Source organism: Nannizzia gypsea, genomic scaffold (assembly GCF_000150975.2).
Source record: "Nannizzia gypsea CBS 118893 supercont1.3 genomic scaffold, whole genome shotgun sequence".
Taxonomy (NCBI): domain Eukaryota; kingdom Fungi; phylum Ascomycota; class Eurotiomycetes; order Onygenales; family Arthrodermataceae; genus Nannizzia; species Nannizzia gypsea.
In genome coordinates, this window is record NW_003345199.1 from 2188073 (window position 1) to 2203009 (window position 14937).

The 14937-nt window shown below is 50.5% G+C and overlaps 6 protein-coding genes across 6 annotated transcripts; 1 reads left to right on the plus strand and 5 right to left on the minus strand.

Moving 5' to 3' along the window:
- Window positions 1-94: 94 nt before the first annotated feature.
- On the minus strand, window positions 95-508 carry MGYG_04247 (hypothetical protein; the record flags this gene model as incomplete). The annotated part of the gene is made up of 3 exons (XM_003174025.1): window positions 95-244; window positions 344-404; window positions 465-508. 3 exons carry the CDS (start codon window positions 506-508, stop codon window positions 95-97), a joined length of 255 nt encoding a protein of 84 aa, XP_003174073.1.
- A 9-nt stretch (window positions 509-517) lies between these two features.
- Window positions 518-835, plus strand: MGYG_04248 (hypothetical protein; the record flags this gene model as incomplete). Its single annotated transcript, XM_003174026.1, has 1 exon — window positions 518-835. The coding sequence occupies one exon, from the start codon at window positions 518-520 to the stop codon at window positions 833-835; it is 318 nt and encodes a 105-aa protein (XP_003174074.1).
- Window positions 836-1192: 357 nt separating this feature from the next.
- MGYG_04249 (transcription initiation factor TFIID subunit 6) lies at window positions 1193-2717 on the minus strand (the record flags this gene model as incomplete). The annotated part of the gene is made up of 3 exons (XM_003174027.1): window positions 1193-1750; window positions 1865-2283; window positions 2348-2717. The coding sequence occupies 3 exons, from the start codon at window positions 2715-2717 to the stop codon at window positions 1193-1195; spliced, it is 1347 nt and encodes a 448-aa protein (XP_003174075.1).
- Window positions 2718-3547: 830 nt separating this feature from the next.
- Window positions 3548-4974, minus strand: MGYG_04250 (patellin-6; the record flags this gene model as incomplete). Its single annotated transcript, XM_003174028.1, has 2 exons — window positions 3548-4277; window positions 4343-4974. 2 exons carry the CDS (start codon window positions 4972-4974, stop codon window positions 3548-3550), a joined length of 1362 nt encoding a protein of 453 aa, XP_003174076.1.
- A 1188-nt stretch (window positions 4975-6162) lies between these two features.
- On the minus strand, window positions 6163-7197 carry MGYG_04251 (hypothetical protein; the record flags this gene model as incomplete). Its single annotated transcript, XM_003174029.1, has 3 exons — window positions 6163-6298; window positions 6365-7058; window positions 7128-7197. The coding sequence occupies 3 exons, from the start codon at window positions 7195-7197 to the stop codon at window positions 6163-6165; spliced, it is 900 nt and encodes a 299-aa protein (XP_003174077.1).
- Window positions 7198-8538: 1341 nt separating this feature from the next.
- On the minus strand, window positions 8539-13510 carry MGYG_04252 (hypothetical protein; the record flags this gene model as incomplete). The annotated part of the gene is made up of 3 exons (XM_003174030.1): window positions 8539-11793; window positions 11867-13227; window positions 13453-13510. 3 exons carry the CDS (start codon window positions 13508-13510, stop codon window positions 8539-8541), a joined length of 4674 nt encoding a protein of 1557 aa, XP_003174078.1.
- Window positions 13511-14937: the final 1427 nt, after the last annotated feature.

The following is a 14937-nucleotide window of genomic DNA, read 5'->3' on the forward strand; positions in this document are numbered from 1 at the left end:
AGAAGGAGAAGGCCCGAAATCCTGGGGGAGGTGTAGCCGCACGCTGGCAGAGACTGGTTCAATCAGAGATACAAAACACCGCTGGTTAACGGTGTTAGGGCGGGCGGGCGGAGAGGGGGAAGTAGAACGCTTTGAGTGCCGGAATGGTGATCAGATGTCGGTGACCCTCGACCTGACAGATGCCGATACCGGTGAAAGTATCGGGTCTAGCAGAGGAGGATGTCTGCTGTATGGATAGAGAGATCTATTCCGGCGCAAAAACGAAGAGAGACGGTCGTCCGGTCGGTGTTGTTGTTCTTGTGTGTGGTTTTTTTTCAGTGGGTTTTATTTCTTGCTCTCGTACTTTGGGGATGTTATCGAGGTCTGGCAGGCAGACGTCAGTCAGCAACGACAACCAGAGACAGCTAGAGACAGCTAGAGACAGCTAGAAACAACTTATAGAGAACTGGACACGATAGACTCACTTTGCTGGCTTGGATAGGAAGCGTAGCAGGTCCTTACGACTCATGGAGGGTTAATGGAGTCCTCGTTAGAGCTGCGGAGTGAGTGGGAGGCGTCAGGTCAAAACATTGACACAGAGCAGCCAGTGAAGCACTTTCGATACGATAAGCAGATACGAGCAGCAGCGAGCAGGCGAATAGTGAGCAGGAGACGACGAAGACGAGATGTGTCGATGGTCAGAGACGCAGAAGTCGTTTGCCCCTCGAGGAAGATTTTGTTCATGCGACAGCGAAAAGGCGAAAGTTCTTTCTCGTGTGTGTCAAAAACGGCGGATAACGTAATGACGCACAAGCGCGAAGGAAGAAGCAAATATAAGGGGAAAAACCGCACTTAGTGTGTGTGATACGGACGGCGACGAGGAAGACGAAGAAGAAAAGAAAAGAAAAGGGCAGATCTTCGGGTGGTACTTATATTATTACTTGCTTTGCCTCTTATAGAGATAGATAAGGTAGATAGCTGCGTGATACTTGGTCAAATACGTCCTGTCCCTGGCATCCCTTTTGCCCGACTTGAATCAAACTCCGCTGCGAAAAAAAGAAGAAGAGAGAAAAGAAGTGGAAAACAGCCAGGTCCCCCGGTTCGTTAATGGGATATACAAGACGATAATAAGCAGAGAAAAAGGGAGGGAAGAGAGAGAAAAAAAGCAAGGAAAAAGTCGGAATATCGCTCACTGCTGCTGCTGCCGCGGTTGCTACTGCTGCTGCTTCTCGAGAATCGCCCTGGCAAGAGGCAGCTGGCCGGCCTCGATGATGCGCGAGGCAACGAGCTCGCCGACCTTCGCAGCGAGCTCCTTGCCCAGCGCTTCAGCGGCAGCGTCCGAGTAGCCGTTGGTGTGGGCGAGAGACTCGTCCTGGATCGTCGAGAGCACGGCAATGATCACCCCCGTCACTTTCTCTGCCTCTGCTTTCCGCAGGCCCTCGTCGGTCACCGCGTCCTTCAGCACCACTTCGTACACGGGCAGGTTAGGGATAATCAGCTCGCGGATGACGTTTGGGCCGCCAATGGATTGGAGCCCAATGATGGCGCCGTAGTGGGCTCCGAAGGTCTGACCAGGGTCCAGGAACGTCTTCAGGAACGTTCGTGCTAGACGGGGCTTGAGAGTGTGTGAAGACTGCGAGTACTTTTTCGCGATCATCCCCACCAGGGACGAGGACAGATCTCGCAGGGCAAAGTGCTCTACTGCGTCGTTACTGCTGCCGAGCTGGCGGCCTATCAGGCATGTCAACACCGGTGGAATCAGCGGTGCAACCTACACACACACATGCATGCCACTTGTCAGCCTGTCTTTTCTTTTCTTCCCTTGTTTTTTTTTATTATACTTCCTTCGCCTGCTCTTAACTAAAGGGTAAAAAAAAAAACTCACGTATGGGTCGACGTATAACGTCGGGTTCCGTATTAAAGCCTCAATCATATGCATCACCTGCGTCAGGACGAAGATATCCTTGATGTTATGCGTAACTTTCTCCGATATAAACTGCACAAAGTACGGAACTAGCTGGTGCAAGCCCGGGTCCTCCTTCAAGCTAGAAAACGCAGAGTTGCGGAACTCCTCATTCGACTCGTCCAGAAAGGCATTGCACACCCGCTCAAAGTAAAGCTGCAGCTCGTTCGACAGTATATGCTTAACCAACGGCTTGACGTTCACGTTTTCGTTACCGCTCATAGCAGCCAGGTTCGCGTTCGCATTCGGACCCTTGGATACTAGCTCCAGGTGTCTTGTGTCTGCCGACGTAGGGTTCTGCGGTATCGTAGGCTGTACGCCTTCAACAGCAAGCCAGTGCGCTATTCCATCGGTTAGCATGTACATGGTAAATCCACATGTAAAGCAAATCGCACAACTACATACCGGTAAAGGATATTTCCCTGGGCACCTTTGGAAGCGGCGCATTGATCAGCTTCTCGAAATCAACCTCGTCGTCCTCAACGTAGAACAGCGGCTGGCCAGGACCTATCGTTGCCTCGCCGAACCGTAGAGGTCGCGCGGATTCATAGCCGTATAGCGGTTCGACATCCAGCACTCGCAGCGCATTCGATACGTCCTGTGTAGTGAGCAGTGTTCGCTTGCCGTGTCTCATGAACTTGAGAGCTTCCTCCAGCACCTGCGAGATGCGGTACTCGACGTCGCGGGATAGGTTCTCGACCACATCGTCATTCAGCGAGTTTATGCCGACGGATTCGGCAACGTCGCGGATGTTATCTGGGTTCCAGAGCGACATAGTGGGAGCTTCGACTTGTGCAGCCGGATAGCTAAGCTCGGCAGCGGTGGTGGTGGTAGGTGTGTTCCTAGTGTGTTAAGACGGGAGTGGAGGCACAGGTGAGAGATGCTGCATCTTCCGCGGGTAGGCCGAGGCAGCAGTATAGGCGTCCGATGCTTCAGTGGAAGCTCATCGCCGTCTTTTTCGTCCGCTGACTGGCTTGTCCTGTTAATTATCGATTCTTTTCATATCTTTCACTCTCGAAAAGTTGAAGCTTGGGAGAAGAAACGCGATGAATGGCGCTTAGAGCGGCTGTCGCTTAGATATCGCGTTTCGCATTTTTCTTTTTTATTTACTTGCAATCCAAGCTACCAACTAGAAATTGAAAGACATACGAAGGAGGTTCCGGGTCAAAAAGATAAAGAGACGGGTTTTTAATTTTATTACTGCCTAGTGTAAAACGAGGAGTTGAACCCGTAGAGATTTAACACGACCTGAAGGACATCCCATGGTATCTAATAGTTAAGCCAGGCGCTCTGCAACGATAAAAAGAAATCAACAAACAGCAAACTCCCAACCAACACCAAGCCCCCGGTATGTCGTCGTTTCTGTCCGCTCCTAGTTCGTCTCGTGGCTGTCGTACGGCAAGGTGTGTGAAAGTCCAGTCCGCATTGTTGAAAAAGCTTATTAAAGAAATCTTGTCTTTTTTTTGGTCTGTTTTGATTGTAGTTTGTTTATTGTAAAAAGGAGAAGGGAGTGTCATGTTGCGCGTAGTAGCGAGTCCGACGGGTATTGAAGTAGGAAGAAAAAATGAGCGCCGCCCAAGGGGTATCGGGGATTTTTTTTGCTGCTTAGCTGGCCGGGGCAGCGGCTGGTGCAGCGGCTGGGGTTGGTTCCTCAGCGACCTTGGGAGTTCCGTTGGTCTCAGCAGCTGGCTGATCAGTAACTTCAGTAGCGGTCTTCTCAGGCATAGGAGCGGCAGGAGTCTCGGTCTTAGGCTCCTCTAGCTTGATCTCAGGAGCCTCCTCCTTTATGGCCTTTGGCTCTTCAGCTTTGGCTTCAGGCTTGTCCTCGGCCTTAGTTTCGGTCTTTGGTTCGGTCTTGGTCTCAGTCTCGGTCTTGACCTCCTTCTCCTGGGAAACGTCATCGATGAGAGCAACAGTCATGCCATTCTCAGCCAGCTCAGGGCTCTTGCCACCATATGACTTAGGGAATTCGGCGCCAGCTTCACCAAACTCGCGAGCCAAAGCAGAGCCATTGGTGATAGGGTGGAACTTGCGGATGGTGTTCTTGCTCAGGAAAACTTTGAGCGCAGTGAAGACCCATCCCATGACAGTAGGGACATTGACGAAGAACTTCTCGCGCAGGAGCTCTGGGTAGGCCATGCTGAAGACGGTGATGGTCTCGCGGGAGGCATTGCGGATGGTTGGACTCATGCGCAGAAAGCTGACGTTCTGGTAGTCGTGGACCTGGAACATCTGGTGAGGGTCTTCGCCAATAGCAGGGATGACGGTCGTTGCCTTGTCCAGGTTCAATTCGCGGATAGCAAGCTCCATGAGAGCAACGCGCCATTTGATGAATCTACATTGGTTAGCCTCTATACAACTAGAGGAAAAGCTGTAGCTGTCAATGAAGGTTTGTCTTACCCAGTAAGGTCACCAAAGGTCTCGTCAATGTTCTTGACAGCGCCGTAGATGTTCCATGTGAAAACAGACTTGGCCTCGCCAGTGCCGTACGTGGTGATGAAGCCCAAGTTCTTGAACTTCTTAGCAGAGAATTTCATGTCCTTGACAATCTCTAGGGGCTTCATCTCCTTGCGCCACTGCAAGGCCTTGGTCAGCTGTTCCTCAGCCTGCCTCAGGTTTCCCTCGTTGGCACGAAGGAACTTGATCATGATATTGACGGTTGGAACGTCCTCTGCGTCCTTCAGGGTCACTCCCCACATCTCATTGTGTCCCGTAGCCTCGAGGATGGCCGGCAATCGGTCGAAGAACTGGGCAAGCCCTGCATGTTTGGTCAGGTACTCTGGGCGGTTGTCCGCTGGCGCAGGCTCCTCGGCCTTGACCTGAGCTGTAGCAGCTCCAGCAGCCTCAGTCTTGACCTGCTCAGCAGGTTTAACCTCTTTTTTCTCTTCGGCAGGCTTCGATGGAGCTTCTTCGGCGTCCTTCTTCTCCTCGACGGGCTTCTCGACGGTTTTCTCGACCTTCTCGCTCTCGACGGCCGCAGGGGCTTCGGTCTGAGCTACAGGCTGCTCGACCTTCTCCTGAGTCTTGTCCATTGTATCGACGATCGAGTTTCGCGCTCACTTCACTAGGTCAACTGTCAGTCTCTCTCTCTCCCTCTCTCTCTCTCTCTCTTTCTCCTTGCCAGCTTCTTCCTCCTCTTCCTCTTCTCCCTCTCCTGCTGTTTGGATATTTTCCTTACCTGGAGACAGAAAGAGTCACGTTTCAAGCTCTCAACAACAAGATCAGCCCACCACCAGCTTGTCCAGACAGGATAACAAGAGACGAAAGGAAGAGGAGAGAAAGAATGGGAAAGGAAAGAAGCCTTTTTCTTCTTGTCTCTTTTAAATGTCTTTATGCAAAAGAAAAACCTGTCGCTTCGTCAGCGAGCAGAAGAAGCCATGCGATAGTTAAGTATTTAGTAGTTAGCAGAGGCTTGTTATTTCTTACTATCGCAAGGAGAGTAAGTTATTATTATTGTTATTATTATCGTTATTATATCTACAGAGAGTGCTTGCTAATGCTGCTGGGTTATTCTGCAGACTAACTAGCAGCAAGAACCCCTGAGATCTCAGACAGGCCTTTGCTAGCTATACAGGAAAGATGCTTAATCTTAACGGCAGCGACACTAAGGGAAACCAGGGGGCGGCCTTGTTTTGTATCACAAGAAATTGCATACATGGCTGGCAGTCCAGGTTTTTTTATTACAAGTCAGAAAAGATGTTTCCTTTCAGTTAACTAGCAAGTACAAGAAAGGCATGGCAAAAGGGCAGAGATGGCTGTCTTCCTCTTCTCCTGCTGGTGGTGGAGATGCTGATGCTGTTGTTTATAGATATCACCAAATACTGGCTGGTGGTGGCTACCTCTACCTATGATACTGGAGATTAAAGGAGAAACGAAACGGGCGAGGACCAGCCTCTGGTAAGATGAAAACCCGGAGTGGAAACCCATTCAATCTTAGCTGGAAGATCTTCTGCCTGTGCTTCGACTAGTTCATAGCTGGGATTATTATACCTGGTAACTGCAGCAGAATTAGCGTGCGCATGGGAGGGGGAATTGCGATTTGGTATACAAGGACTATGCAAGCTAGGTACACCCAATTCTGGGGCATTAAAAGGAGAAAATATGAGCAAAGACCTGCTAAGCAGCTGTATGAAATGCGAGACGGTTGACCAAGCAGTTAAAGTGGTTAAGAGGCTGTACATCGGTGAGAAGGGAAGCATGCAAGATGCCGTCCCGGCTAGTTAGTGCGACTGCTTTGCGAACTGTTCGGGAATCTTAGGGACGGCCGGAGGTTGTCTCGGAGCACCCGCAGATGCCTCGTCCTTGTCATCGTCCTCGTCGTCATCTTCTTCATCGACGTCTATCTTCTCAGGGTGTCTTCTCAAAAGTAAGCATCTTCAGATTCAGTCAGGACGGCAGGGGCCTGGATCAATCTAGACTCACCCAAGTAAACTCTTGATGTTGCCCATTTCATAATGTTTCTTCCGCTTCTCTTCAAAATCATGATGTTTCTGCGCCTCCTCCTGCGTCGGATCATGCTCATCCTTGTCGTCGCCGCCAACAACAACACGTTTCTTGCTGCCCGTGCTTCCAAAGCTTAGACTTCGCTCTCGTATGATCCGTTCCGCCTCGCTCGCTCTGATGTCCTTCCACGTGTCTTCCTCTGGGTCTCCAAGCTCGAGATCAGGTATGTCGTCTGCCCTCGACTTGCTCTTGCTCTTCGCCTTGTTCATATCCAGCTCATCCACCACCACTCCTTCAGCATGAAACCCGACATCGTCTTCTCCGAGATCCATGTCGTCATTCTCTTCGTTGTAGTCGTAGTGCGGCACATATGGTGTCTTGGGCTCATCGATCTTCATGGTCGAACTCCGCTCTTGTTCGGTGAGGTAGAGGTTCGCCTCGTCCCATTTCAATCGGGGTGAATTCTCTGCCGCCTCATCGCCGTTGGAGGCTCTAGAACTGGTAGATTTGCGATGGGAAGAGGCACGAGCCCGTTGCTTGACGCCGACGCCGGCATTTTGCATTGTGTTCTGCATTGTAAGTTCCTTGTTCTCGAGCGGCGATAGCGACATTAGAGCCGGGTCTGCGCTTGGTGTGATGGTAGATATGGGCACCGGCGACTGCTTGAGGATACCTGGGTAGGTTCACTCGTTAGACAGGCCTTATTCAAAGCAATGTATGATCCAGAGAGGGCATAGCATACCCTTTGGCCGTGGTACCGTCGCATGGTCATGATGGCCCGCCGCCAACGTCTGTTCTTGCACTGTAGACATTTCTAATAGTATATTCTTTTCGATCCTGCTAAACAAGTCAGTTCACGCCATACCAGCTATACCACAGATCGCAGCGTATCACTCTCACCTTCACCGACGAGTTCTGTGCTTCGAGATGAATTGCAGTTCGAACGGGTCAATTATGGGCGTTTTGGAGGGGTCTCTCTCGTTTCTTCTTTTTCCTTTTCTTGCGGGGACAGACACTTAAGCAGTGTGAATGCAGCTGTTTCTTTGAGTCGACGCAATCAGGCAGCAGCTCGATGTCCGCTTTTTATAAAGACTGGCAAAGTCCGAGAGGCAACGAAGCAAAGAACCATCAGCTTGTCTTTAGTTTTATGTCCTCGTCGGACTTCGAGCATCGCGAACTCGACTGTTTGTTTGTCCGCCTCACGTGAAAAATGACGTAACTCGACTCGTTCCTGATCTGGTCACGCCCAAAGAAGCTGATCATGCTTGTACATAAATACATGTATATAAATAGCCAGTTATAGCACTATTGTATTATAAGAGACCCGTGGGGAGGAGAACAGTAGATGTACCCTTTAGTATTGTCTGCAGACCTGCCCGTCAGCGGGCGTGGTCGAGTCACGATAGACATAGACATAGATAGATATAGATAGCCCCGTACCATATCATCTGCTGGTAGTAACATACAAAGCCGAGGAGGATATAGGAAGCAAAAGAGAAAGTACTGGTCCAGACAGCTTCAGGGACAAGGACAATAATAACTGCCGTACGCTGAAATGCAAGAGACAGGCACCTTTTGTTTTAGAAAAAGCATGGGCTCCAAGCAAACTGGGTAGGGGGGAATATAGCTTATAGAAAACGGGCGAAACGAGTATATAGCAAATAGCAAGATTTCAGCCTCCCAGGAGTAAAAGAAATCAGTAAGGTAGTTGAGACAGGTGATGTAAAAGGAAAAGATATCGAAAAAAAAAAGCGATTGGCACAATGGACTCGAGGGCTGGTATATGTTTGGTCTTTTCTCAAACTGGCAGGCCATATAGCAAAGGAGATGAAAGAAACATTTCTCTTTGAAGATAGGCTGGTAACAAGCATTGTAGAAAGAGAGCAACGAAAAGAAAGGAAAGGAAAAGCAGCTGAGGTTTTCAAACAGTCATGCACTGCATGTATAGTTAAAGGGGTAATTAGAAAGACACATATGGTGAATCTTTAATAAAAACAAAAGAAGCATAAAACAGAGTCAAGGGAATGCAAAAGAAGGGAAGTTGTAAAAGCCGATATAGAACAGATTTTTTGTCTCTTTCTCAAAGCACAATAACACAAGTCTTTTCACAATATTGATGGATAGACGGGTTCGTAACTCATTCGTATCGAGTATCAAGAGATGGATTCAAACTCCTGTCGTTCCCTGAGCCAGTTTTTGGCCAGCTCATCACCTCCAGCGGCCGATAGTTGCATCCAGTGCAAAGCCAGGCACATGTTCTGGGGGTCGGACTTGGAATCCTGATCTTGTCGATACATCACTTCGGCTTTGAAGGTGTCCCCGGGTTTAGTGAGAGGGAGTGTAACGGGGCGGAGTAGGTGTGGGTGGGTAAGATACAGGATTGCCAGCTCTCGCTGAGCAACAGGGTTGCCTTCCCTGGCAGTGACAATCCACATATTCGCTGCATCTTTGATCCCGTTGCCGACTTTGGGGGAGAAGTCGTACGAGATGGGTTGTGAGTGTCGGTGCCGTTGAGCAAGCTCTTCACACACGATCTTATCGGCGATTTCAATCATGCTGTTGCAAACATCGTCCTTGAGCTTGAGGGCAGCAAGACTGAACTGGAGGAAGGCAGTTCCACTTTCGGTTTTGTTGAGGATGTCGGATGGAACGAAGGAAGAGATGAACTGCAGGTCTCGGAAAAGGGTTCGGGGCTGGTACTTCTGGATCAGATCTCGCAGAGCGTTTGTGATTTGTGTCTCGTTCATCGCTGCATCGATCGAGAGACCTGAAGGAACTTCAGCAGGGCTAAGTCCAGGTGAGGAGGGAGTGGGTGTTTGGTCGTCGATGGACTTGCGCCGTTGCTGGCGGGTCTGCAGGCTGTTACGTCTGTAGACTCCATCCATCGAATGGCGTAATCGCGCTTCATTCAGCGAAGGGGCGTCTCTGCTACTGCTCAAAGATGTCGCTACCAGAGTCCACATCTCGTGCAGTGCTTCCAGCTTCACGTATGGATTGGCTGGACGTGAGAACTTGTCCATCAGCTGCTCAAAGGCTTCCTCGTAACCGAAGCTATACTCGCCATCCACCTCTCCTCTGATGATACCTTTCTCCTTAGATTGTTGAGCTGCACCCGCCTTACATCCTAGAGAGGGTGTAGACCGACTTCGACGAAGTTTCCCACCGGCAACATCCCGTTCACGGAAATCTTCCATCAAAGAAGTCGAGCATTGCGATAGGAACCTGTCAAGTCGTGAACGTTTCTCCATCTGGCTCTGCACTCGAGGTTGATTTAAGTAGGCAGAGAACCAGGCGTCGGTTTCTGATCCGCAGCTCCAAACGGGACATCCAAGGTCACTCAGCAGTAAACTTGTTAAATTCCGCTTGAGGCCATCCAGGAAAGTGTGTTTGCCATGAGCGTTATGTTCGGGGCGCCTATATGGCATATTATCGCTGAACATAGACGGAGGCCGTGACCGAAGGCTTGAGGCGCTCGTTATGGACTGGGTTTGGGTCTGCATCGGGGACCAGTATGGGTAAATAGAATCCGTGGTAGCAGTTGATACAGTCTTACCCGGGGAATCGCTAATCGAAGATGCGTTTCCGTTCGTCTGCCATTTATCGGATGCTACGCTCTGGAAGGACGACTTCCGGACGAGTGGAGGCATCGGCAGGTCGGTTGGAGGCCGGAATAGCTGATCTAGAGATCTAATGGCCGGAGGCTGCATAGGGTTCCCCAGTGAATCTTCACTTGCGATACTTGACGGGCGCACACTTCCGCTCATCGGCCTAGTACCGGATGTCTCATATTTTGACCGTTCACGCTGAAAAAGCTCGCTAGACCAGAGCACAGGGGTATCATACATGGTCTCACCAGCAAGTTTTTTGACACTGGTTTTGACCTCATAGCAGAACCGATGAATTCGTTCTTCACCTCGGCAGAAATTATCTATTCCAAAGCGCTGGAGCCATTTTCGAGTAAGCTCTACCTGTTCATCGGCCAGCTTGAAGGGGCCTCCTTGGCTTCTCGCGGCTCGCATCACGTTCATGACCTGTATTTCGGGCTTTTGCAGGAAAGATCCGCCGAGGGTTCGTGCTCCCGCCCTTGATCTAGATTCTGCGGGCGGTTGTGTAGCCTGAGCAAGGGCCATGTTTTTCAAAGCCAAAGCCACATTCTTTGCATCCTCGTAGCGCAGCGAGTTCTTGACGTCCGTCATATACCACATTTTGTTCCGCAGCTGTGCCATGACGCCCATTGTCTTATTAACCTGGGACTGGAGAACGTCCATCTTTCTCTTGAGGTCAATAAACGATTGTTCACAGCGTTGAATCATGTTCGAGTCCAGCTCTGCCGATTGTGTAACAGAGCGGTACATGGGGCTGAGGTACTTCGTGTCTGCCACAGTCTGTCCTAATTCCGCATATGCGTCACGCAAAGCAAGGGAGGCTTCCCACCAGAAATGAGCACCAGAAAAATCTGACTTTCGCTGGCACATTCCCATTGCATGAAGGAACCATTTCTTCAGACTGAGTTCGCCATTTGCGGTGGGGGATGGTGACGATTGGCCGAGAGCTTGGTTTCGGGGGAAATCAAACTCGTGAACGATCTTCACAACCGCGGCTTCGATTTTATCCTGGTTGCGAAGCAGCTCGGTTCTAAAGGCAGGGCTCTGGTGGCTAGACTGTTCGGCATCGGTTGCATACAGACCTACCGGTTTCCTGCCGTTGACAGAGAACATCGCCCAATCCTCGTTTGCAGGGTGGTCCAGCATCGGCCTATCTTCTGACTCCCGAATCTCCATGATCTCATCACGAATGCGATCTGCCTTGCGAATCTTGGGGTCCTTGGGCGATTCCGGTGTTAACGGTTTGCTAGGTCGTACAAAGTAGGATTTTGTGGCATCCTGGAAACTTAACTCAGTGGTGAACATAGTTTTTGCGGTAGGCGGGTAATATGAAAGGTTGTCGAGTCTTCCTTGGAAGAGACCCGGTTCATATGACTGAAGTGGTTGGCTAGAGCGAGGGAAGAAGGTTGATGCCGGTGAGGAGGGGAAGGAAGTTTGCTGGGAGAACAAGTCAGGAGAGCCGGAAGTGGGCGACTTCGGGAAGAAGACATCCAGTATGGTTAGTATATCAGACGTGGAAAGGAGAATAACTGAGCCTGCATTATTCTGTTCCATGGAGCTTTGGACCAAGCTGGAGTCGAGGGGGGAGGTCGATGGGGTGGTATCAGGTGTATTTTTGACCGGATCGACGAGTCTAGAGAGCATACGGTCTACATGCGTCTTGATTTTGGGAATGATGTAGGAGAATGGCGGCAATGACTGGAGGATATGAGAAACTTGACGTTGAGCATAAAGAGCGATGTGTCCAAGTAAGCGTTCCCTGGCATCCTTGGTGACATGGAAATCAAGCAGCAGTCCATGGCTCTGAAAAGAAAAAAGTTAGCATGAGGACTGTCTGGAAGTAAATGTTGTAGGTGTATAAGTGTATAAAACAAACCTCAGGGAAACACATGGCGCTGTGCACGAATTTGCCAAAGAACCACTGGTAAAAAAGATAGCCTAAAAACCGTCGACAAGTATCCGATACCCCAAGTTTGTCAATGATGGCTCTTCCAAACTCAAGGGAACCGGTTGGGAACCCGCCATCCGAATCATCGAGAACTTCAAACAGTGCCTGCACAGATGTTCTGAAAAACTGTTCAGCAACGTCTGTTTTCATGGGGTCAAAGGCATCGCCATCCATATCTGAGTTGCGGGAGTTAGACTCAAGAAGGAAAGCTCCATTCTGCAGTATGTCCATAAGGTACATTTCAAACTTGGCTTTGGCTTTCCATTCACCGAGTCCAGACCAAATGTTAAGGAGATGACCGACAAATGTATACATTCCGCTGCCTGCATGGGATATCAGTTTGGCGCAGGTTGACGACCAAACGTCCAGGCGTAGTTGGGCTTCCGTGGAATCGGGATCCAAAGTAGAGGAATAAACGTTAAACACAAGCGCAAAGAGAGGATCTGTGCGCTCGAAGGAGAAAGCGTAGTCTTTGAAAGCAGGAGAATGAGTAGCACCGCGCTTGTAAAAGGAGGATGAGGAAGATGGAGGCCGGCTTCTTCCTCTGGCATCCGAAGAACAGCTAATCTCCAGGGAATGGACGGGGCTCACAAGCGCAGAAAGCTGCGAGGAAGTCAGGTTGCTGATACACTCAAATAAAAACTGCGAATCAGTACGGGCCAGGGTCAAGATCTCGAGAAGATCTGCCCTTGACTCGGAGGAGAGTCTATTAAGGAACGTGGGTGGTCTTCCCCTTACGGAGCCGGTTCCAACCAAAGGGTCATGGTCTAGGATACTGCGACGGACGGTAGATTCGCAGACTTCACGGATCTCGTGGACAGCATTGTAAACCGAAGCGAAAGCGGACTTGTCTCCATGCCTGAGGCTGTCGACCAGCCCCTTGTGCGATACGGCAGCGACACGGAGCAGCCTGGCAGAGAAATGGACGGAAATGTAAAGGTCGCTGACCCTGAGAAGGCTGGCACGTCTCTGGGACTCCTGGTATCTCTGTAGATAAAACTGGTGCGCAAACTGTGAGACCGATATCATGGGTTCCGGAGCCATCTTGAATGAACGCTCAGCTTTCTCATCCTCGACGGTCTCAGATGCGGATTCTGGTTGTTTCTGCTCTTGTTCTTCGATCTTTGGTTCAGGTTCCAGCGGTTCCAGTCGGGCACTTACACCAGCAACCAGTGGATCAACCGGCGCCTTAAGCTCTGGGGCAACATCGCGTGCGGCGGAGCTGTGGACTTCCCGTCGAGCGGGCTGGGGCGTAGCATGCTCTGATGGGGGATCCTGCGTATCGTTCTCTGCGGCGTCAGTAGTAGGATGTGTTGTTATTGCTCTTGTTAGGGTTGTTGTTGTTGTTGTTGTTGTTGTTGTTGTTGGTGGTGGTGTTATCGTAGGGGTATAGCATCTAGGCGGAGAACTAGATGGTGATGGAGGGAGAGCTATGGTTATAGATATTGCAGCCACAGGTCAGCGAGCTTCCAACGGGCAACCCAGCGCTGCAAGATGGAGTATGTTTAACGCACCGGTAGCAGCAGCATACGCCAGAACCGAAGGGAGACAGGCGTGTTGAAAGCTGATCATATTTCCATGGGCGACGACAGGGCCATCGATCTCGAACCGTAGCAGTCCCGAGCGCCCAAGCTGACAGAGCGAACAGAGCAGAGCCCACGCAGACTATCGCATGGCTCGAGATGGTCGCTCGAGGCCTGAGTATTTGCAGAGAATCACAGCGAAGAAGCAGCAGAAGAATCAACGGGCGAGAGAAGAGACAGAAGGTGGCTGGAAGTTGGCCCAGCGTGGGGTGGTTTTGGTTAGTTAGTTAGCGGTTTGATGAGTTGGCCCGAGAAAGATACAGCGGAGAGAGACAGCAAGCGACAGATAGTTAGATAGATAGGGATAGGGATAGGGATATGGCTAGGGATAAGGGGGAGGGATATCTAAAAAAAGGACAGCTGCAGACACGACAGGGACTGCTGGACTGCTGACGGAGAAGACGGTTGGAGTCTCTCTGCGCTGCTCGGGAGGACTCCTACATGTGTATAAGAAGAGAGGCAGAGCGGCGAAGGGATATGGATGGTTAAGGGGGGAGTGCGTTGGCCTGACAAGGACTGCGTTCTTTTTCTTTTCTTCTTTGCTGGTTACATATTTTGCTTACGCCCCATCACGATTATTGCTGCTGCTAGTCTTACGCTACATGAAGGAAACTCCGTAGGCCCGTTACTAAGAGGGACAGTGATGGTCCCGTATCGACTGGTCGGTTTGTTCCTCAAGGTTTCTCGCGGCTCCTGGATCCGTATGGGGGTTGGAACAGAGAGAGAAAAAAGAAGCAGGAGAAGGAGGGTTTGGCTTTTTGAGTGGCTAGAGATGTGTCGTTTCTTACTTGCTCGGTTCCCTCCGATCAAAAAGGCGATGGCTAGAGTGCTGGAGTTGATCGAGGACGGCGTGCTGGAGCGCCCTGTGATTGGCAGCGTCATCTCTTCCTGCATGTGAGAGAGAGGGAGTAAGGGGGCGTACAAGTCCAGGCGGCAGAACAAGCAGGACGAGGAGGAGCAGCAGGATGCAAATTGCTCACTCGTCGTCTGGAGTAACTACCAGATAATATGCTCGATGTAGTGGCGATCAAGAGTGATACATGCCAACAGGGTGAAATGAAACGCGGGAAACCTCGATGAACCGCCTGGCTGGCGACGAGCTTTGCGATGTCATACTTCAACGGTCAGGGTTGAACCCGGCGGTTGAAACCTCGAGCTGCACCTTGAATTGGTTGTCTGCAGACTAACCCTCCTTCTTTCCACACCCCAGGAGTGCTGTCCCGGCTCATATTCCGTACTTTATGGCAGATGGTTAAGAATAGATCGTTTATGTTTTGTTCTATTTTTTCATCTTCCTTCAATTTCCTCCTTCTATCCCGGGCCATGGTTACGGCTTTGCATGGGGTTGAACAGGCGCAGACAGCCATGCCTTTCGTTGCCTGTTGCCCGTCTCACCGCCTGGAACGGAAGCAATAT